The sequence below is a fragment of the Phoxinus phoxinus genome (genome assembly GCF_949152265.1).
Source record: "Phoxinus phoxinus genome assembly, chromosome: 25".
Lineage (NCBI taxonomy): Eukaryota > Metazoa > Chordata > Actinopteri > Cypriniformes > Leuciscidae > Phoxinus > Phoxinus phoxinus.
In genome coordinates this window covers 9756322-9777988 of record NC_136900.1, presented here as the reverse complement: position 1 = coordinate 9777988, position 21667 = coordinate 9756322, and the positions used below count along the sequence as shown (strand labels likewise).

General features: G+C 39.8%; 2 protein-coding genes across 2 annotated transcripts in view; one reads left to right on the top strand and one right to left on the bottom strand.

The window, feature by feature from the left end:
* LOC306993196 (beta-1,4 N-acetylgalactosaminyltransferase 2-like) overlaps positions 1–8657 on the bottom strand; it is a 19609-nt gene extending 10952 nt beyond the window's left edge. The window contains exons 1-8 of the mRNA XM_079602813.1: positions 8602–8657; positions 8346–8466; positions 5970–6026; positions 5710–5847; positions 4487–4593; positions 4144–4181; positions 3745–3925; positions 3492–3578 (exon numbers count right to left, since the gene is read on the bottom strand). Of these exons, the coding sequence (XP_079458939.1) occupies positions 3492–3578; positions 3745–3925; positions 4144–4181; positions 4487–4593; positions 5710–5847; positions 5970–6026; positions 8346–8458 (721 nt within the window). The 5' untranslated portion in view covers positions 8459–8466; positions 8602–8657. The remainder of the gene's footprint in view (positions 1–3491; positions 3579–3744; positions 3926–4143; positions 4182–4486; positions 4594–5709; positions 5848–5969; positions 6027–8345; positions 8467–8601) is intronic.
* On the top strand, positions 5670–21667 carry LOC306993197 (N-acylneuraminate cytidylyltransferase B-like). The gene is made up of 5 exons (XM_079602814.1): positions 5670–5808; positions 10978–11688; positions 19411–19566; positions 19706–19839; positions 21489–21667. Exons 2-5 carry the CDS (start codon positions 11478–11480, stop codon positions 21498–21500), a joined length of 513 nt encoding a protein of 170 aa, XP_079458940.1. The 5' UTR covers positions 5670–5808; positions 10978–11477; the 3' UTR covers positions 21501–21667.

Sequence of the window (21667 nt, the reverse complement as noted above, 5' to 3'; positions counted from 1 at the left end):
CGAGCCCAACGAGCTGAGAGAGCAGAGCGCACGCGGGCTACCCGCTCGATTAAGCGTGCCCCCCGCCTCAAACGCTGCAAACACAGCGTCCATGTTACAGCACACGGTTGCTCTCGCGTCGCTGCCATTTCGTGACCAGGGCCCAGATTTCATTCTACCCCTAGTTACTCATGCGAATGCGTGGGAAAAACTTCCCGGGGTTTCAGAGGGGGTGCTGAACATTATAAGAAGAGGCTATTCGCTACAGTTCTCGTGACGCCCCCACCGTTACACGGCGAGGGTCGAAACTACGGTATAAACAGAAGTAGCACATCTACTTCGAGCCGAAATAGCGAAGCTATTGAGCAAAGGGGCCATAGAGCCTTTATCTCAAGCTTACAGCAAAGGGGGTTTGTACAGCAGATATTTCCTGGTGCCAAAGAAAGACGGGGGTCTCAGACCCATTTTAGATCTGAGGCAGCTGAACAAAGTGCTTATGAAGCGCAAGTTCAGAATGCTCACGACCAGAAAAATCATCGCGCACATTCGCCGAGGAGACTGGCTTATGTCAATAGATCTGAAAGACGCGTATTTCCAAATACAAATTGCGTCACGTCACAGGCGATACTTGAGATTCGCCTTCGAGGGCCAGGCATATCAGTATACAGTCCTCCCGTTCGGCCTGTCTCTAGCACCTCGTACATTTACAGTGTGCATGGACGCGGCGCTGGCACCCCTGAGACTCCAAGGCGTACGAATTCTGAATTACTTGGACGATTGGCTGATTCTAGCCCAATTGCGATCAGAGCTTGTACAGCACAGGATCATATTACTCGATCACCTCGAGGTTTTAGGTCTCAGAGTCAACTGGGCAAAAAGTTCACTGTCTCCCAGTCAGAAAATATATTTTCTGGGCACAGAACTGGACTCGCTGTCTATGACAGCACAGCTGTCACCACAGCACAGACTGGGTAGCGCTGAGACGCTTTTGTCCCCGGATAAAAGGACATCACGTCCTGGTCCGTTCGGACAACATGTCAGTGGTGGCCTACATAAATTGCCAGGACGGTGTCAGATCCCGAAACCTTTACAGGTTAACGGAACGCCTCCTGGTTTGGGCCCAGCACAACCTGCGCTCGCTGAGAGTAGCACACATGCCAGGGCACCTGAATATCGGCCCAGACAGACTCTCACGGAACAATGTTCCTACGGGAGAGTGGTCTCTACACCCACAGACAGTACAACTGCTGTGGAGGACATTCGGCAGAGCAAAAATAGACCTGTTTGCATCTCAGGAAAACGCTCATTGTCCGAATTTTTCCTCCAAGAGCAAGAACGCGCTGGCCCACGTTTGGCCCCGCTGTCCGCTCTATGCTTTTCCTCCTGTCTCGCTTCTACCTCAGGTATTAGAGCGATTCAGGAAAAGCGGATGCTCAGTGCTACTCGTGGCTCCGTTCTGGACAAACCAAGCCTGGTTTCCAGTACTGATGCAGCTGACGAGCACTGCTCCATGGCCGATACCAGTGAGGAGGGACCTCCTCTCTCAGGCCAGGGGCTTGATTTTGCATCCTCGCCCCGGAGCTTTGGTCCCTACATGTGTGGGCCATCAATGGGTACCCGCTAACCTCCCAAAAGGAGTATTAGACACGATCGAGCAGGCTAGAGCCCCGTCCACTAGACGGCTCTATTCCTCTAAATGGTCTGTGTTCTCTGGCTGGTGCTCAGCCCAGGGTGTATCACCACTGCAGTGCGGGGAAACGGAGGTTCTCTCCTTCCTACAGGAGCTGCTGGATAAGGGTAGGACCCCATCCACGCTCAAAGTTTACTTGGCGGCTATAGCAGCGTTTGTCAATCCAACGCTTGGCCGATCACTTGGTAGGAACGACCTGGTTGTTCGTTTCCTTAAAGGAGCTAGGAGATTGAATCCTCCCAGACCTCCTTCAGTCCCCGTTTGGGACCTCGGTGAGAGCGTCATGTATGGAGTTCGGGCCTAATGACTCAAAAGTCGTACTAAAGCCGAAACATGGGTATGTGCCTAAGTCCCTCAACACACCGTTCGGGCTCAGGTTATCTCCCTGTCGGCTCTGCCGGCCTCCGAGGAAAAGGATGACGCTAGCTTCCTTTGCCCGGTTAGGGCGTTAAGAGCTTACGTGTCCCGCTCCGCTGCTTTTAGACAGACGGAGCAGCCCTTCGTTTCGTTCAGCGGACGTTCCAAGGGACGAGCTGCGTCGAAACAGAGCCTGTCAAGATGGGTAATGCCATAGCACTAGCCTACGCATCAAAAGGACTGCCGTGCCCGTTGGGCATCAGAGCACATTCTACGAGGGGCATGGCCTCCTCGTGGGCTTGGTCTAGTGGAATCTCGTTGCAAGATATTTGTATGGCTGGGCCTCCCCGTCTACATTTATAAGGTTTTATAACCTCGAGGTCCCGCCTTGCAGGCCAGACTGCTCTCGGTCTAAAATAGACACATATGGTGTTTTCTGCCCCGTTCTATTACAGCCCAGATTGCCAAAATGTTTAAGCATCACTCACTGACAGTTATGTCCTATGAGCAATGTAATGACCCACCATATATATTTATATACATATATATGCTGAATATGCCCCTCGGGGCACTAATTATAAAGAAATGATGCTATTCTAGCCTATCTTTCCTGGAACTCTGTGTGAGTTTTTTCTGGTGATCCTACACTATGTGTGCCCCGGGCACGCGCGCCCTTGGGTGTCTGGTGTCGGGTCTCAGCATGCACAGCGTTTTACACTGGGTTCCCGTAGCGTCTTTCGACGCAGTACCAGATAACTCTTGTAAGAGAACGTACTCTGTTACTGACGTAACCTCGGTTCTCTCTAGAAGAGGAACGAGTACTGCGTCTCTGTGGCGTGCCTGCATCATACTCTGCGTCGCTTCGGCGATGAAAATCAGACTATGACAGCCGCGCTCGGATATTTATAGGCCTAGGCCACGCCCGTTCTGGCGGGACGTGACGCAGAGGGCGTGAAGCGCCCTCATTGGGTCAAGGGTCATGAGAGGCCTCGCATAGGCTGCTGCTTTTGCCACAGAGCAGCCAATAGGCACGCAAGCTGTTCCGCCTAAGGCTGTATGCTGCTGCAAAGCATTTTACATTAATACAAAATTAAGGATCCATTTTTTGGCTTCAATATCTCGACATAGAATCTTTCCCGAGAGAACTCTCGTAAGAGAACCGAGGTTACGTTAGTAACCGAGTACGTTTTTTGTTGAGCATCGAGGGATTTATTCAGCAAATGTGTTTCCATCGTAGTTTATGCGCATGTCTTCTTATTGGATTTTTTTCTTTTTTACTTTTTTTATGCAATTTTGCAAAAGGTAGATGGAAACATGGCTACTGTTAATTAAAACTAAATGTATTTATATAATTGAAATAAAGTTAAAGTCAAATACAATATAAATATTAAATGAAAAACACCTGAAATAAATAAAACTGCTCAGAAGCGTAAGTATATTAAATAATGTTAACACTTGAGCTGACCTTTTCCCATGTCAAACAGAACAGGAACTGACTGACGTCTGATCTCAATTGGGAACAAGACCTCATGGTTCTCAAAAGAGAAGTATGCTAAAGACATGAAAACATGTAAAAAATAATGTTTATACGTATAAATGGAAATGAGAAAAACAGTACATTCAGATTAGGTTTAAGTTTAAAAAACAAAAAAAGTATCATCAAAGTGGTCCATACGACCCCCCCCCCCCATAGTGAACTATCCCTTTAGGTTACGTACCGAGGTCTTGGGTCTTGATGTGGTAGACGGTGCTGGTGTAGGTCACTCTGTTCAGAAGACCATTAAGCTGTTGAAGGTTGCTGGATGAGATGCTCAGATTTTTCTCATTTTGGCCGTCCACCTGCTCACCCTCCTGAACATCCAGCACTGAGAGCAGCCCTTTCTGCACCCTTAGAGACACCTGGAGACGTTTCAGATCCTATGAGCTCATTTGATTCTCTGTAACATCATGACTTCTTTTAAAAAATCCACCCACATGAAATTTTTTTGATCAAAAGCGCAAAAAGCATCGGAAAAACACAGTAGACCCCCATACAGAGACCGTCTGAAACAAACCAATGACTGAGATATAAAAAAACCACCACCTTTAGCAAGAAACCCATTTTCCGCAGAACAAACCTTGTAAACTGCTCTGCTTCGTGTTTGCAGCGCTAGACCTTTAATAATGATACGTTTTTTTAATTAATATAGATAGAAATGCATTATTGAATTTGTTTATATTTAACAATAATAGCAACACCTAAATAAACACAAATTTGTATTTATATATACTGTATACTACTGGTTAAAAGTTTTAAATAATTGGGATTTGTCAATGCTTTCAAAAACTTCAAAAGATGTTTGGGATGTTCATCCCAAACCAGTCTATGTCTCTCAGTAACCTAACCTGAGAAAGCTCAGATAATCAGAAATCATAACAGACCAGCAGAAATCATAACAGACCAGCAGAGATCCGACTCACCAGGAATGAGTGTTTTACTCATGGGAGTCACTCTGAATCCTCTGATTGGATACTGGAGTGGGGTGTTTGCAGGGGCGAGAATCAGAACATCGTTTTCTTTCCCTGTCCTGGGAGACACACGCCACTGTAAATCTTCTCTTTGGGACATTGTCATTCATAAATGATGCTAAGAAATTAGCATTTAAAATACAATAGGCATAATAATGTTCAACCAAAAACATTTTAGTTCATAATTTCATGACATCGCCCCATGGAAGCTTAGTAATTTAATTGTTTAATAAAACCATTTAAAAGATAATTGTGACTTTTTATTTCACAATTGCGAGTTTACATCTTGCAATTCTGACTTTATATAACTCACAATTCTGAAATTTATTCTCAAAATTGCTACTTTATATTTCACAATTCTGACTTTATAACTCGCGGTTGCGACTTTATATCATGCAATTCTGACTTTTTCTCGCAATTGCAATTTTATATCTCGCAACTCTTGACTTCACAACTTGCAATTACCGAGTTTGTTTGCCCATAAAATCTTTAAGATATTAGGTTAAACTTATTTGGCTTGCTGTCCACTGAAGAGGGGCTCGAAGAAGCAGCTTCAACTCGAGCTCTGATACAACTCGAAAAGAGTCTTTTTGAGAAAAAAGGTTGAATTGTGAGATAAAAAGTCTCAATTACCTTTTTTACTTTTTATTCTCTGGTGAAAACAAGCTTCCACATAGCTTTAAGATAATAAAATTCGAATCTTTTTGCCACGTGCTTGACATTTTGGGAAATAAGGAAGTGAAGGAGACATTGGGAGTGTTCGAGTTTAACTAGGCTTCAACTGATGGGTGAGAAATCTGCCAGTTGCAGAGAGGAATTTAAAGATGGAACCGTCAAGCAACTTTCTGCTTCTCGTTTCAGACGTCTTTGAATATTGAATGTGTGTGAAGTTTCAGACAATTTGCCAAAAATGATTTATCTTAATAGGACAAAGTCAGTTATAAATGACGGCACCCTATAACCTTAACCCCATATAGTTACATTATACAGTATTTCCTTAAGTAGGCCTACACTGTAAGTACTCGTACTGTAAAATAAAGTGCAACCACTTTAGTCTTATGTAAAATGTAAAGTCTTGCTGTGTTTTCACAATTAGTCCCATAAACTTTTTTTTTTTTTTTTTTTACAGTCTATGGTGAAAACACGCTGAAAAGATCAGATAAATTGTGAGAAACCTGATCTGGTGTTGTCTGAACTCTTCTGCCCGCCGGTTCTGCAAGTCATCCAGCTCATCTTTTGGCACATATCTGTTTGCAGGATCAGCCTCTTGACAGGTACAGGGCATTGGATTCTCATTGTGAAAAGGCCCTATACTGAGACAGACACACACACAAAAAATATGTTGTTGTTTTTTATTTATAAAAAAAAAAAACTAAAAAACAAGGAAGATACAGGCTCTGGGTTGCACAAAAAAAGGTGCAATGAATCTACTCACTTTATTTTGGGAAAGTCTGGAATCTCTTTATCCTTAAGACCTTGAGAACTTGAAAAACTTGAATGATAGATAACAAATGAAAATATTTGAGTACAATTTGCATAACCAAATGAAACTGAAGCAGGAATGACTCCTAGCAGGAAATAGGCGGTTTCTTGACATAATCACTATGTAGCGCTTACGAAAACTATTAAAGACTCAAAAATCTGTTTTATTACAGTAAATGTTTTATCAGTGTCAAAGTAGTTCTGGTAACACTTTACAATACGGGTGCACTAATATGCATTAATTCATGCTTAACCAATGCACAGATAATCATGTGTTAATGTATTACTCATGAAGAACTAAACCATTAATTAATGATTACTGCATCAGCAACTAATAAAGATTCTATATGATTAATCGATTAAGTAATATATGAATTGTTATTAATTAAATGTGTCATAATGTGTTCATTCCTTAATAACATTTTATTAACTAATAGTGTAAATGAATGTGTTAATTACCACAATGGGTTGAAGTCATGTACTTCAACTTCGAATCGTCTGCTTTAATTGACCATTAGCTAATGATTTGCAAATGTATCATTATGTTATGAATTTACTTGTTGAGGCACATGACTATTAACTAACTGTTAAGTAATATGTCATTTTGGTTTTGACATCCACACTAAGCCATGGATTTCAAATTCCAGCAATCTACAACCAATATTTCACTGAGTCCGATGAACTGCCGCATCTATTATCTTGTTGTTCATGCACAGGAGTGTGTCAGGTTAAGCTTGAGGTCGTGGAACACTGAGAACATGCAGCCCAGCATTGTTATGTGAAAAAAAAAAACAGTGACTGTCAAAACATTTGGAAACTTATTTTTTATTAAGTTTACTGACAACATGTTACAATGTTTAGCTGCATCATGGTTACAATTACTGGCAGGTTGTATTTATTATTGCTTGACATCTTGATTCAATATCGATTCATTTTGATATTTATTAGTTACAGTAGATACATGTTAAAAAATAAATCACTAATGCTGTAAAGGCTATTTTTATTAAAGGGTAAAAATAACAACTTAAATTAAATATAGGCTAATGCGTTCTTTATTATAATAACAACTTTATAATATTTTAATGATATAAGTAAAAATATAATATGTAGCCTAATATAGTGGACATATTTAACAAAACTCCATAGCTAATTTTTCCAGCCTATAAATGGTCATTAAATTGCTTTCCTGATGTAAATGTAACTTACGTGACATTGTTCTAGCTTACCTGTTTTATTGACTTCTTACCGCGGTTGATAAACACTGATTGATCCGAGGCATATACATTTCGGTAAGTTCGGGTTTATTTAGGCTACTAATAGTAAAGAAGAGCAGAGCCGAGAAGAGTTTAGAGTTGATCACGTGCCGCTTGAACTGAGGCGCTACAGAGATCTGTCACGTCACTTTTACAAGCGCCAAAACGATATTTATTGTTTGAATTGCATAATAAAATTGACACAATCTGAGAGCTGGTCATTTTTTTTTTAATCAAAAGTAACCTGTCTTGTCTGTCGTTGTCAGTGTCCTCTTTGCTTCGCGATTTTTTTCTGCGTGAGAAAATGGATGTGTGGCGTGAGAGCGTGTGGAAAGGGCCGAGAGTTAGCAGCCCTGCATTCACTGCATGTGCAAACTGTCAAAACCCATAAATGGCATACTGTATTACTTAACATTTAGTTAATAGTCATGTGCCTCAACAAGTAAAGTCAGAACATAATGATACATTTGCAAATCATTATATAGGCTAGCCAATGATTCATTAAATCAGACAATTCGAAGTTGAAGTAGCCTACATTGCTTCACCCATTGTGGACTGGTAATTAACACATTCATTTACACTATTACTTAATAAAATATGTTATTAAGGAATTAACACATTACGACACATTTAATTAATAACAATTCATATATTACTTAATATATTAAGTTACCCATATAGAATCTTTAGTTGCTGATGCAGTAATCATTAATTAATGGTTTCTTCATGAGTCATACATTAACACATGATTATCTGTGCATTAGTTAAGCATGAATGCATATTAGTGCACCCGATGGGATAGGAAACCGAAACATGAACCTGAAACCTTTTCTGTGTAACATTTCTGTAGCCCAATAAGGGCATTGTCATTATCATATCAGACACGTTCAAACCTTTTTAAGATCCCTGATTTAAAAATGTGCTTCGTGAGGCTATAACGTCAAAACTGAAGTCAAAAATATCATTTCATTTGACTAAATCAATCGGAACACATTAGGAATGCTACAAAAAAAAATCAACTTTAAGGATGATTTCAGCTACAGATGATGTAGGAAAGACAATAAAGTGACACATACCTTAATACCGACTGTGCGGAAGTTTTACTCAAAAACTCCCAGTCAAAATAAAAGAACGTCAGCAAACCAGTTAAAAGAACGATGCCGAATACAATTTTGAAGACTGGGTGCATGATTAAATCTGTCAAGATTCAATCATGATTAAAACAATAGTATAAAGACTATATATTTATGCAAAATGAATCGTTAAAACCTCAAATTACGCTATGAGTCTCCAAATAAAGGCATGTTTAAAGATTGTCCGAGGGGATGTTACCTGATGAAGAGCGGCAGGTGAGTGAGGGAGCACTGCAGTGGCTGGGATGTAACCGTTTGGAGAGACTCATAGCCGCGGGAACATATTTTTATCTAGGGGGTGCTGGGGGCGGGGATTAATGGGGCGGGGCTTGATATTGCGGGGTGGTGATGGTAGAGTAGGGTCAGTGGCGGAGCCAGGATTTTTTTCATGGGGGTGGCCAGGCAAGGGCCAGCAACCAGTCTAGGGTGGCACAGAAATTTTTATTATTTTAATTTAAAAATGAGTTTGACTATAAGCATTGGACTGTTTTAGTGCCTACACTACTGAATACAGTTAATTTATACTTATACTTGTAATTGAGATAGTAGTGAATTAGGAATCATGGAATACTGAGTGAATTTTTATCTTTTTTATTATTATTATTCACCACCTCAGGCATATTAATAAAGGGGCACATACTAAGTTCAACTTGCTCAGTTAGCTTGCTTCTGGTTCTCAAAACCCCCAATAGCTTGTTCTACATTGTTGCACCTTCATGAATGAGACATGCAGATAACTACTGTAGCTCAAAGATTAATCAACCTTCAGTGAATTTTATATAATCATTGAATTCTTCAACCAACCAGTTTGTCAAAAAAAAAAGTTGCAACTGAAAAAGTTAACACTGCATATTAGTTGTCAAAATAAATATTGCAACAGTTCTATCATAGGCTACCTAAATTAAAAAGGGGAAAAAAATGTCTCTTTTGAATCCCCATGTGCAAGAATGTGAACAAGGCGGAAGTCAACAGCACATAAATGCCAGAATGTAAAATTAGTTATTTTATGGGTTTAAAAATGATCCATTTTTGTCCTCTTTACAAATTAACGCCAGCTAGTACAAATGCACAGTGCTTATATTTATTTGTAGGCTACATTTAAAAATGACATCAGTTTGTGCCTTATATTGTGATCTCACATAGCAGATTATTTTAGTCAGAGTTGTAACAAATACATGCATGCAGTTTTGACACAGCTTTAATCGCCTTTTTGATTATTTCACGAGTCAATTGACGTCAAAACACGCCGCATTTGCGCACCGTATTTGCACACCGTATTTGCACAGTACAACGTCTGACAGGACAGTAAATTTAGTTTTACTGACATTTGGCCTGACAAAATCTCATCTTACCGAAGATAGCCAACTAATGTAGGACAACGCGCGCCGCTTTTCTCAGCATCTGACAGAAGTGTCACCAGCTTTCACACACATCTTTCAAAGTGGCATCAGAAAAGGTTTACGCTTGTTGTTTCTTTGACTGCACACTAGCGACGGTCTTGCAACCCACCAGTTGAGAAACATTGACTATTTACTATGCGTATATCACTGTCTGTTGTTCTGCTGAAGCTCGTTCGGCACCTGCACATTTCCGCACTCGTTTGTCTTGCGCTGGCGCTGAGGTGCAGTTGGAGTGCGCGTCTCACTTTTTTTTTGTGTGTGGTCTTAAAGAGTACGGTTCTGCGTTAAAAAAATGTAATTCTTGACGATAAAAAAAGAGACAGAAACAGCAGTTGTGAGAGGGGTGGCCAAAGGGGTGGCCAAGCTATTTTAAAACAAAATCCTAATATTAAAAAGCCCAAACAGATGACCATAGGAATGAGGACAGAGTTATGTGAGAACGCTCAGAACTCATGATAAATTTTAAAAACACAGCCCAAATATCTGCATCTTACCTTATGATGTCATGCTCGGGAGTTAGTGCCGGTGTCGTGCCAATGTACTTACCCCTGAAAGAAAGTGTATCCCCGGTCGCGGGAGCGCGCACGCATTCACCAGTGAAGGTGGGCCGTTTGTTTGACCAAGGTAAATTAAACTATAACACGTAAATTATTTAAGTTATCGTTTTACTATTGTTGTTTTTTCAATGAGGTTTAGCAAAGACAGCTATCACGTGGCACATCTATCAAAATAATTGCTTTTATTCTATAGGCTAACGATCGGACTAAATTTGCAATGAATTGACAATGTCTGTGAATACACAAAGCGAGTGTAGCTAACGTTACAGATGATGGCCTATCATCAAGTGTTTTATTTTGTGAATAATTCACATCATGTCTAATAACAGCAGTGAATATGGACAAGTTTATTGTTTCCTGACAAAAGTTATAGTGGGATACAGATTTTTTCAGACCGTATTTTCGACCTGACAAAATATGTATCCCCCCCAAAAAAAATCTACAGATGATGGCCTATCATCAAGTGTTTAATTTTGTGAATAATTAACATCATGTTTAATAACAGCAGTGAATATGGACAAGTTTATTGTTTCCTGACAAAAGTTATATTGGGATACAGATTTTTTCAGACTGTTTTTAAACATGTTATAAAAAGTATCTCCTCTCCATAATGCACAGATGATGGCCTATCAACGTCTCGACTTCCTGTGGCGCCTGAAGAAAGCAAGGAAAGTACCCCCCCACCCCACCACACCACATTCTATAGAGTGTATATGAAGAATTATAGATGCATGCTCTGCATTTTTTGTTTTGTTTCGGAGATTACCTGACTGACATATGTCACTTCTGTGGGTCAGAAGTGACCCTAGGCTAGGGAGGGGTTGCGGCAACTTAGTCCCTGCCCTCTGGGGTGGGTGTTTAGAGAATGCTTTGATGAGAACAATAATAAAACTACCAGTAAAGCACCTATCTGGGTCTCACTTCTGCCTGCAAACTGGTCTGTGAAGGCTGGGGTTTCACCCCAGCCCGCATCTGGCCTGTGTGGCTAGAATGGGAACTATTCTTGCAAGAATAAATATATATTTTTCTTTTAAATACAATTTGGATCTTGACGTCTCTTTTGCCTGGGAATGCTGTGATTTGTAAAATATTGTTTTTGCCACAACAAGAAGTCAAGAATGAAAATTTGCAGCCTCTTACCCAAAAATCCAAATAATTTGTTTTCCAGATTCAGTGTGACATTTGTTTGCGGGAGTTCCACCATATGTACGTTCAAGACCCACCAACAGAGGAGGCCTTCCTGTGTACTACTTGTACTCCTTAGTTTTCTGTACATTATTGTTCTGGAGGACCAGTACAATACACCTAGTATTACATTACACCTTCCAGGTTTGTGTCTTCTTATCTTAAATAAAATTCTTTATTTTGCTTGAAAAATGGCTTACAATATATTGATTAATAAAATAATTGCACAATTGCCTTAACCCAATCCCAAATCTACCCCTTTCCCCTTCGTCTACCCATAACCCTTCGCCTTCCCCTTCCCCTTGACCCTTGAAACAGAGTGGCAAGGCGTAGGGGTGAAAATATTCCCCTAAGAAATGGGACACCACTACTACACCGTTACACGTCATTATACGTTGTCGCCTACGTTACAGGAGATGCGCCGATGTTTATCACAAACTTCCAAGATGCACAGGACTTGTACACAGGACTTGTTTTCTGTGGTGTTATATTTAACACGTTGGAGGTACAGACCTATGTTTGTCCTATTTATTTATTTACTGTGTGAAACTGTGTGAAATACGACATTGTGTGGCGTTCATGTGCGTTCAACTCATAAATACGATCTTTACGAGATGACTTGAACGCACCAATAGCTTGTGTGCTTTGTTCGGGGGAGAGGAGATTTTTTTTTACAAACGTTTCTTTGAAGGAACTGACCGTAAATATGAACACAAGATTGAATGTAACATAAAACAAATCATTATTTGTCGTTAAAATACTTATTAAAGCCAACAATTCTTACATTTATGGTCTCATTTTTTGCTTGGGCAGCCATTTTGCGTCTGTAGCCGGTGTATGCAGTGACACTTCTCATACCCCTTTGTTTGAAGTGTGGTCCCGAAAAATCTTCGTTTGAAGGGCTATCTGGCCCTTCCCCCTAGCCCTCCCCCTCCAACCAAAAGAGAATCGAGACAGCCCTACCCCTCCAACCAAAAGAGAATCGAGACAGCCCTACCCCTCCACGTGCACGCGCAAAACAGAGGGGAAGGGGAAAGTGAAGGGGTAAGGGGTAGAATTGGGATTGGCCCTAACTTTCTTTTGATTGATTAATAAACTAATACTTTATATGTAAACAGCATGTCAAAAACAGTTTCCAAAGTTATTGTCTTACTGTATATTTTGTACATTCAAGCGATGAAGAAAGTGGATACAGGATCTACTGTATCCTATTATATATTAAAACTGAAAGTGTACTGGAGACTCACTTCAAGTTAGGGCCTAAGCTTTAAGAATTCCTAGATGCAAAAGGGGGGTAGGCTATAAGTGTTCTGGTGTGTGGAAGTGTTTGATGTTCATTTTGTAGGAGCTTTGGTGTTTAGAGTGGTGAGGAAAAACTGAAACTGTTTCGTAGTCTGGTGGTGGCAGCGCGGATGCTCTGGGTAGAAGGGTGAAGTGGGTGTGTGGAGTCCTTCATGATGCGGATGGTCCTCCAAATACACTGAGCATTGTAAATGTCATAAATTGGTGGGAGTGCAGTTCCTATGATCTTACTAGCTGTCTTCACTATCCGCTGTGGTCGGAGGCCCGACAATTCCCACGCCAGAAAGTGATGCAGCTGAATGAAACACTCTCTATGTGGTGTGGTGGGGTGGGGGGGTACTTTCCTTGCTTTCTTCAGGCGCCACAGGAAGTCGAGACGTTGATAGGCCATCATCTGTGCATTATGGAGAGGAGATACTTTTTATAACATGTTTAAAAACAGTCTGAAAAAATCTGTATCCCACTATAACTTTTGTCAGGAAACAATAAACTTGTCCATATTCACTGCTGTTATTATACATGATGTGAATTATTCACAAAATAAAACACTTGATGATAGGCCATTATCTGTAACGTTAGCTACACTCGCTTTGTGTATTCACAGACATTGTCAATTCATTGCAAATTTAGTCCGATCGTTAGCCTATAGAATAAAAGCAATTATTTTGATAGATGTGCCACGTGATAGCTGTCTTTGCTAAACCTCATTGATAAAACAACAATAGTAAAACGATAACTTAAATAATTTACTGTTAAATTTGTTATAGTTTAATTTACCTTGGTCAAACAAACGGCCCACCTTCACTGGTGAATGCGTGCGCGCTCCCGCGACCGGGGATACACTTTCTTTCAGGGGTAAGTACATTGGCACGACACCTGTCACCGATAATGGCTTCAAAACTAATGTAAGATTCTAACGATGATAGAGGAAATATTCAGCCGACACACCCTAAAAAAAATGTTGTCAGTTCAACTTAGAAAATGTATTCCGGATAACATCTACAATGACTGGTTTTGTTAACATGAAACACATAATTTTAGATTAGGCTCCTGATTATATTTGACCTCACCCAACCGAAAAAAACGAAGGCACTACTAACGCATTTCTCCAGCAAGGTAAAATTACGTAATATATTGATATAATATGATATAGGCTGTGTTGTGTGTTTACCTGTGGCAGCTGTGTTGTGTGTTTACCTGTGGCAGCTGTGTTGTGTGTTTACCTGTGTCAGCTGTGTTGTGTGTTTACCTGTGTCCGCTGTGTTGTGTGTTTACCTGTGTCCGCTGTGTTGTGTGTTTACCTGTGTCAGCTGTGTTGTGTGTTTACCTGTGTCCGCTGTGTTGTGTGTTTACCTGTGTCGGCTGTGTTGTGTGTTTACCTGTGTCCGCTGTGTTGTGTGTTTACCTGTGTCAGCTGTGTTGTGTGTTTACCTGTGGCAGCTGTGTTGTGTGTTTACCTGTGGCAGCTGTGTTGTGTGTTTACCTGTGTCAGCTGTGTTGTGTGTTTACCTGTGTCCGCTGTGTTGTGTGTTGTGTTTACCTGTGTCCGCTGTGTTGTGTGTTTACCTGTGTCCGCTGTGTTGTGTGTTTACCTGTGTCAGTTGTGTTGTGTGTTTACCTGTGTCCGCTGTGTTGTGTGTTTACCTGTGTCGGCTGTGTTGTGTGTTTACCTGTGTCCGCTGTGTTGTGTGTTTACCTGTGTCCGCTGTGTTGTGTGTTTACCTGTGTCAGCTGTGTTGTGTGTTTACCTGTGTCCGCTGTGTTGTGTGTTTACCTGTGTCGGCTGTGTTGTGTGTTTACCTGTGTCAGCTGTGTTGTGTGTTTACCTGTGTCCGCTGTGTTGTGTGTTTACCTGTGTCGGCTGTGTTGTGTGTTTACCTGTGTCCGCTGTGTTGTGTGTTTACCTGTGTCAGCTGTGTTGTGTGTTTACCTGTGTCCGCTGTGTTGTGTTTACCTGTGTCAGCTGTGTTGTGTGTTTACCTGTGTCAGCTGTGTTGTGTGTTTACCTGTGTCCACTGTGTTGTGTGTTTACCTGTGTCAGCTGTGTTGTGTGTTTACCTGTGTCCGCTGTGTTGTGTGTTTACCTGTGTCAGCTGTGTTGTGTGTTTACCTGTGTCCGCTGTGTTGTGTGTTTACCTGTGTCGGCTGTGTTGTGTGTTTACCTGTGTCCGCTGTGTTGTGTGTTTACCTGTGTCAGCTGTGCTGTGTGTTTACCTGTGTCCGCTGTGTTGTGTGTTTACCTGTGTCGGCTGTGTTGTGTGTTTACCTGTGTCGGCTGTGTTGTGTGTTTACCTGTGTCGGCTGTGTTGTGTGTTTACCTGTGTCCGCTGTGTTGTGTGTTTACCTGTGTCGGCTGTGTTGTGTGTTTACCTGTGTCCGCTGTGTTGTGTGTTTACCTGTGTCAGCTGTGCTGTGTGTTTACCTGTGTCCGCTGTGTTGTGTGTTTACCTGTGTCAGCTGTGTTGTGTGTTTACCTGTGTCCGCTGTGTTGTGTGTTTACCTGTGTCGGCTGTGTTGTGTGTTTACCTGTGTCCGCTGTGTTGTGTGTTTACCTGTGTCAGCTGTGTTGTGTGTTTACCTGTGTCCGCTGTGTTGTGTGTTTACCTGTGTCCACTGTGTTGTGTGTTTACCTGTGTCCACTGTGTTGTGTGTTTACCTGTGTCAGCTGTGTTGTGTGTTTACCTGTGTCCGCTGTGTTGTGTGTTTACCTGTTTCCGCTGTGTTGTGTGTTTACCTGTGTCAGCTGTGTTGTGTGTTTACCTGTGTCAGCTGTGTTGTGTGTTTACCTGTGTCCGCTGTGTTGTGTGTTTACCTGTGTCAGCTGTGTTGTGCGTTTACCTGTTTCCGCTGTGTTGTGTGTTTACCTGTGTCAGCTGTGTTGTGTGTTTACCTGTGTCAGCTGTGCTGTGTGTTTACCTGTGTCCGCTGTGTTGTGTGTTTACCTGTGTCCGCTGTGTTGTGTGTTTACCTGTGTCCGCTGTGTTGTGTGTTTACCTGTGTCAGCTGTGTTGTGTGTTTACCTGTGTCCGCTGTGTTGTGTGTTTACCTGTTTCCGCTGTGTTGTGTGTTTACCTGTGTCAGCTGTGTTGTGTGTTTACCTGTGTCAGCTGTGCTGTGTGTTTACCTGTGTCCGCTGTGTTGTGTGTTTACCTGTGTCCGCTGTGTTGTGTGTTTACCTGTGTCCGCTGTGTTGTGTGTTTACCTGTGTCCGCTGTGTTGTGTGTTTACCTGTGTCGGCTGTGTTGTGTGTTTACCTGTGTCCGCTGTGTTGTGTGTTTACCTGTGTCCGCTGTGTTGTGTGTTTACCTGTTTCCGCTGTGTTGTGTGTTTACCTGTGTCGGCTGTGTTGTGTGTTTACCTGTGTCGGCTGTGTTGTGTGTTTACCTGTGTCGGCTGTGTTGTGTGTTTACCTGTGTCAGCTGTGTTGTGTGTTTACCTGTGTCAGTTGTGTTGTGTGTTTACCTGTGTCAGCTGTGTTGTGTGTTTACCTGTGTCGGCTGTGTTGTGTGTTTACCTGTGTCGGCTGTGTTGTGTGTTTACCTGTGTCAGCTGTGTTGTGTGTTTACCTGTGTCAGCTGTGTTGTGTGTTTACCTGTGTCGGCTGTGTTGTGTGTTTACCTGTGTCAGCTGTGTTGTGTGTTTACTTGTGTCAGCTGTGTTGTGTGTTTACTTGTGTCAGTTGTGTTGTGTGTTTACCTGTGTCAGCTGTGTTGTGTGTTTACCTGTGTCGGCTGTGTTGTGTGTTTACCTGTGTCGGCTGTGTTGTGTGTTTACCTGTGTCAGCTGTGTTGTGTGTTTACCTGTGTCAGCTGTGTTGTGTGTTTACCTGTGTTGGCTGTGTTGTGTGTTTACCTGTGTCAGCTGTGTTGTGTGTTTACTTGTGTCAGTTGTGTTGTGTGTTTACCTGTGTCAGCTGTGTTGTCGATGCCTCGAGAGAAAAGAAAGTGCAGAGCGCGAAAGTGACTGAAGGATTGTCGTAAAGCATTATCTCTGGTCGTACGATGTGTATGACATCAGTTACATTTAAAAATACTTTTTAAAGCAAATAAGTGACTCTAGAAGTGAAAAAATCTAACACCCAGCAATGTGTAATTTCTGTGCATCTCCTTTCGAATACAACATTCAAATTAACAAACAAAAAATGATATCCTGAGAAAAGTGGATTTTGAGGGGTATAGCTCCATAGACCTCCATTCATTTTGCACTCGTCTCGTGAGCGCTCTCATATGGAATCAGAGTGGAACCAGTTCAGAAGCCGGAAGTTTACAGAGAGTGGCAGTTCTCCCCTTATTAGACATTCTCTGGTTATATGGACAAATCCAAATAATCAGACATAAATTCAACATGGGTGAATCTCTATTCTCACTGAACGCTGTTCTGTTGCTACAGATCTGATTTGTAGCATAATTGTGTCGTAGCCTACCTTCCACAGTTAAATGCAGATTTTAAATAAAATTTGTATTTTTTATTTTATTTTATTATTTTATTTATTATTATTATTATTATTATATATTTAATTTTAAATATTTCATTTAATTTGAAAAAATATATATATTGAAAAAATATTTATTTAAAAAAAAAATTTCATTGAATTTATTTAATTAATTCTTTTTTATTTAATCTTATTTTTATTTAATTTTTTACATTTTAAATTTTTTTTATGCACTATTACTATTATTTTAGATACAAAAAGGTGTCCAATATTACATATCTAAAATTGGTCCACTGACTGTTGTACCCTCCACAGAGGGTGTGTTTTTTAGGTCTAGTGTGGACTCACCCCATCATCCTTGGTTTTGCAACAGAAGTGTTTGGAGAGGGAGAGAGAACGGACAGCAAACACTTGTTTTGATAGAGTCTGAAGGATAAAAAAAGCTGGTGTTGCTGTGAAGTTCACATCAGAGAAGAGGGTGAAGGCCACGACCTCTGACCCTGAATGTGACACACTCCTTCATGTGATGAGAGAGTGAAGATCGCTGTCTTTCAACTGCCTCCTTTATTTTTAGTCAATTACTAAAACTGGCAGAATTCAAATTCTGTGCTAAACATTTTGATGATACACAATTCAAGGAAATACAGTAAAATAATAGGGCAAAAGCGTAGTTAATTGATTATATAAATCAGTTTTATATCAAGCACATAAACACTGTTCTGTTTTGATTAAGCAAAAACTGTGGCACTGCTGCCCTCGTGTGGTGAGTGAGAAAATATAAATGATTCCTTCTCATGATTGATGGGTAGATAGATCAGAATTTCTATTGGTTTTTGGCCATATTGATAACAACGGGCACGGCTGCACCATATTAAATATTCTTGCTCAGTTTTGGGCATCTGAATAAAAATATGTTATTCTATTTTTTTCCGTCCTGGAATTTGAGCTTCATTCTCACTATCCTATGGGCCGTGTAGGCTAGCTAATCAAATATGATAGGCCTACGCCTACTTAACAAATGGAATGGAATGGAAACGTTTTATTTAAGATTTTTTAGATATTCAACGAACTGTTCCATTTCTGACAATTATGTGTAGAGATCGCGGAGTGATACGGGAGATGTGAAAGTAACACCGGTCGCTCGGCTGAGTGATTATTATCTGGCAGATAAAGACAAATCCGAAGCCCTGTAAAACGACTCTGTTCGTTAAGCATATGGTTTTAAATCTATCAAACTAATAATCTAGTGAATAGGCTATACAATTATTATTAGGCTATTGCCAGTCTGCGTCTCAATAATTATTTAGTTGTTAATTATTGAATAACCGATGGCAGACAAAGCAGAATAATAAGCACCACGAATAATAAAGATAAAAAAAATGTAAACTCTAAAATAATTATGGAGGGTCAAATTATTAAAAAATTAGCATTAAATACATAGGCTAATTAAATTGTTAATAAAACAAAAATCATTCAATACATTTTTAATTTTTAGCATTTGAAACAACAAGAAAAATGTGCCTAAACTGGAAACCTTTCAAAATTGATGTTTCTGGTCTTTCTAGTTTAGGTACATTTTGCACGTCACAGTTATGGATGACTTACAGTAAAAGATAACTTAATGTTATCTGTCAGATCTAAGTTATTCAAATGTTGACAACAAAACGAAAAATGTGCCTACACTAGAAACCTTTCAAACTTCATATTTTGATTGATTGTGTGTGTGTGTGGGTGTGGGTGTGGGTGTGGGTTTGTGTCTGTGTGTGCATTTGTGTGTTGGGGTCAGTGAAAATGTTAGTGAGGCAAGTAGAAATTTCATAGTTTTTCTTTTGTAAAAGAAAAATAATATTAAAATACTTAAGTAAAAAATAATAATATATAGCCTATATTATAATATATATATACATATATATTTAAATATGTTTAGGAATCAAAAAGAATGAATTATAATTTGCAGAGAAAATCATATTCAACAGGAACATATTGCTGAAATTATGAGATATTTAATAAGAAATGTAACTTAAAGAGGGAAAATGTATAAAATATTTAAGGGTTTGCCATTATTAAAACTGTTTACGGCCCAGAAAGGCCTCCATCTTTATTATTATTTGTCATTTGTGGCTGTGTTTTAGAGGTGGACATCGTCTGTCATATTCAGGCCACGTCTCCATGTCTGCACCCTCATCACATCAGAGAAGCCCTACAGATGATCACGGGACGGGGGTGTGACTGTGTGTTTTCAGTGGTGCGCAGACACCAGTTTCGGTGGGAGGAGGTGAACGAGAACGGTACAGTCTCACGAAAACATCTCACAAACCCCCATAAGGAAAGGATTGCAGATTCTTTTGTGTTTGGTGAAAGTCTAGAAAAGCAGGAACTACATCTGAAATTTACACATTTTTCTTTTCTGCCTTTCATTGTAACTAGAGGGTAAGAATACGACTTCTCTGAACATCGATGTGGCGCACAGACCTCGACGCCAAGACTGGCCTGGGGAACTCTATGAGAATGGCTCTTTCTACTTTTATAAGAGAAAAGACCTGGAAAACGGCCTTGAACAGGTGCAGTTATCAAAATATGGTGACAAACCTTCTCTCACAGTCATGGACAAGATTTTTTATAAAAGGCATAATTTTATAACACAACAGTTATGTAATAAAAATAATATAAAACTAATTTAAAATAGATTATTTTATAATATAAAATAAGTCGAATCTATATTGTTTTACACATAAAAAAAAAAAAAAAGTCATGTCCCCTTAATCCTCATTGTCCCCTTTCATCTGGTACACCACTTATGAGATTTACAATTATTTATTTATTTTTGGATCTTTTGTCCGAGGTTCGTTAATCCAAATGAATCCAAATGGGAAAAAAGAATCAAAATAAACAATAAAATATTTTTTTGTCATTGCTGTTTTCAGTGTTAATATAATTGAAAATACAAAAAGTAAAGGAAAACCTTTTCAGAAAGAAAAGATGGAGAAAAGGGTCAAGAGTTCAGATGATTACTCAATATGGCATGAGACAATTCTAGACAGTATATCTTTGATATTTGTCATGGTCAGCTCTTCAGAATTTCCCATGGACACAATATTCAAAGAATCAGAACATTTTAGTACATTTTGTTCAAAGTGTTAGTGTTAGCTACCATTTACCATTAGGCCTAAAAAAGGTAAGTGAGGTTTAGATGTTAGAATCATGGTTAGTTTAAAAGATAGTTTACTATCTTATCTATTAAAAATCCATCACACATGACACACGTGTGTGTGTGTGTGTGTGTGTGTGTGTGTGTGTGTGTGTGTGTGTGTGTGTGTGTGTGTGTGTGTGTGTGTGTGTGTGTGTGTGTGTGTGTGTGTGCAGGGCCGGCCCTGGGCATAGGCGGAATAGGCAAATGCTAAGGGCGCCGCCCACCCCTTGGGGCGCCCGAGCGCCCAAATTATTATTTTTATGAATATATTTTAATTTTTTTATTACCAATACTACTTAAATATTATGGATTAAAAAAAGCGATCGTCCGATAAAGACAAAACTACAACATTGCTTTCCCGAATCAAAGAGTAAAGAAGTAACTAACCATTTGAATTGGCTAAATTAGTAATGTTTATGTTATATGTATTATTTTTTCAGGAGATATTTTACTTTAACTTCACTACATTTGAAAGACAAATATCGTACTTTTTACTCCACTACAATTCTGTCAAGGTCCTTGAGTAGAAAGTAGTGACATAAATCTTTATTTAAAATGAGTTCTGCATAAAATGTATGTTGTTATATAAACGTAAATCTTTATTTAAAATGAGTCCTACATAAAATGTTGTTATATATATATATTATATATAGGCCTATGGATTTATTAAAAATAGCAACATTAAAATTCAATTTAAATAAAGATTTACGTTTCTCCTCTGTTTCATGGTTATAACATCATAAAGTGTAGTTATTAAGACATTGCTGCCATGCCAGATATACTGGAAAACAAACACTTTCAAAATTAATTTTGAAAATGTAACTACTGTATGCTAGAGAAGTGCTCAATGAATAGAATTTTATGCATGAATACCAGATGTAATTATTCTTGCTGTTTGTGTGTTTAAGCTATAATGTGGTTTAGGTGCTGCCATATTTTTATAGTTTCACTATCATCAGCGTTTTAATAATAAAATGTAACACCCAATGGTCACATATAATCCTCCTCTTCTCTCTTCAGATGCACTTTTGAAATATCTGAACCCCGTCCCTGCAAATCCTGGGCCACCTGTTGCAGACATCTCCATCTCAGCACCGCCCAGCGATTCAGCATCAAGCACATCTCTTCCCTCCACTTCAGCAATGTTTCTGTAATATATTTTTTTCTGCACTAACATAATATAATATAAACATATTTAT

Coding starts and splice junctions, on each gene's coding strand:
- LOC306993197 (XM_079602814.1), top strand. CDS start 11,478: ATGAAAATTTGCAGCCTCTTACCCAAAAATCCAAATAATTTGTTTTCC. Junction 11,689..19,410: donor TATTACATTACACCTTCCAG/GTTTGTGTCTTC, acceptor GCTGTGTTTTAG/AGGTGGACATCGTCTGTCAT. Junction 19,567..19,705: donor GGAGGAGGTGAACGAGAACG/GTACAGTCTCAC, acceptor CATTGTAACTAG/AGGGTAAGAATACGACTTCT.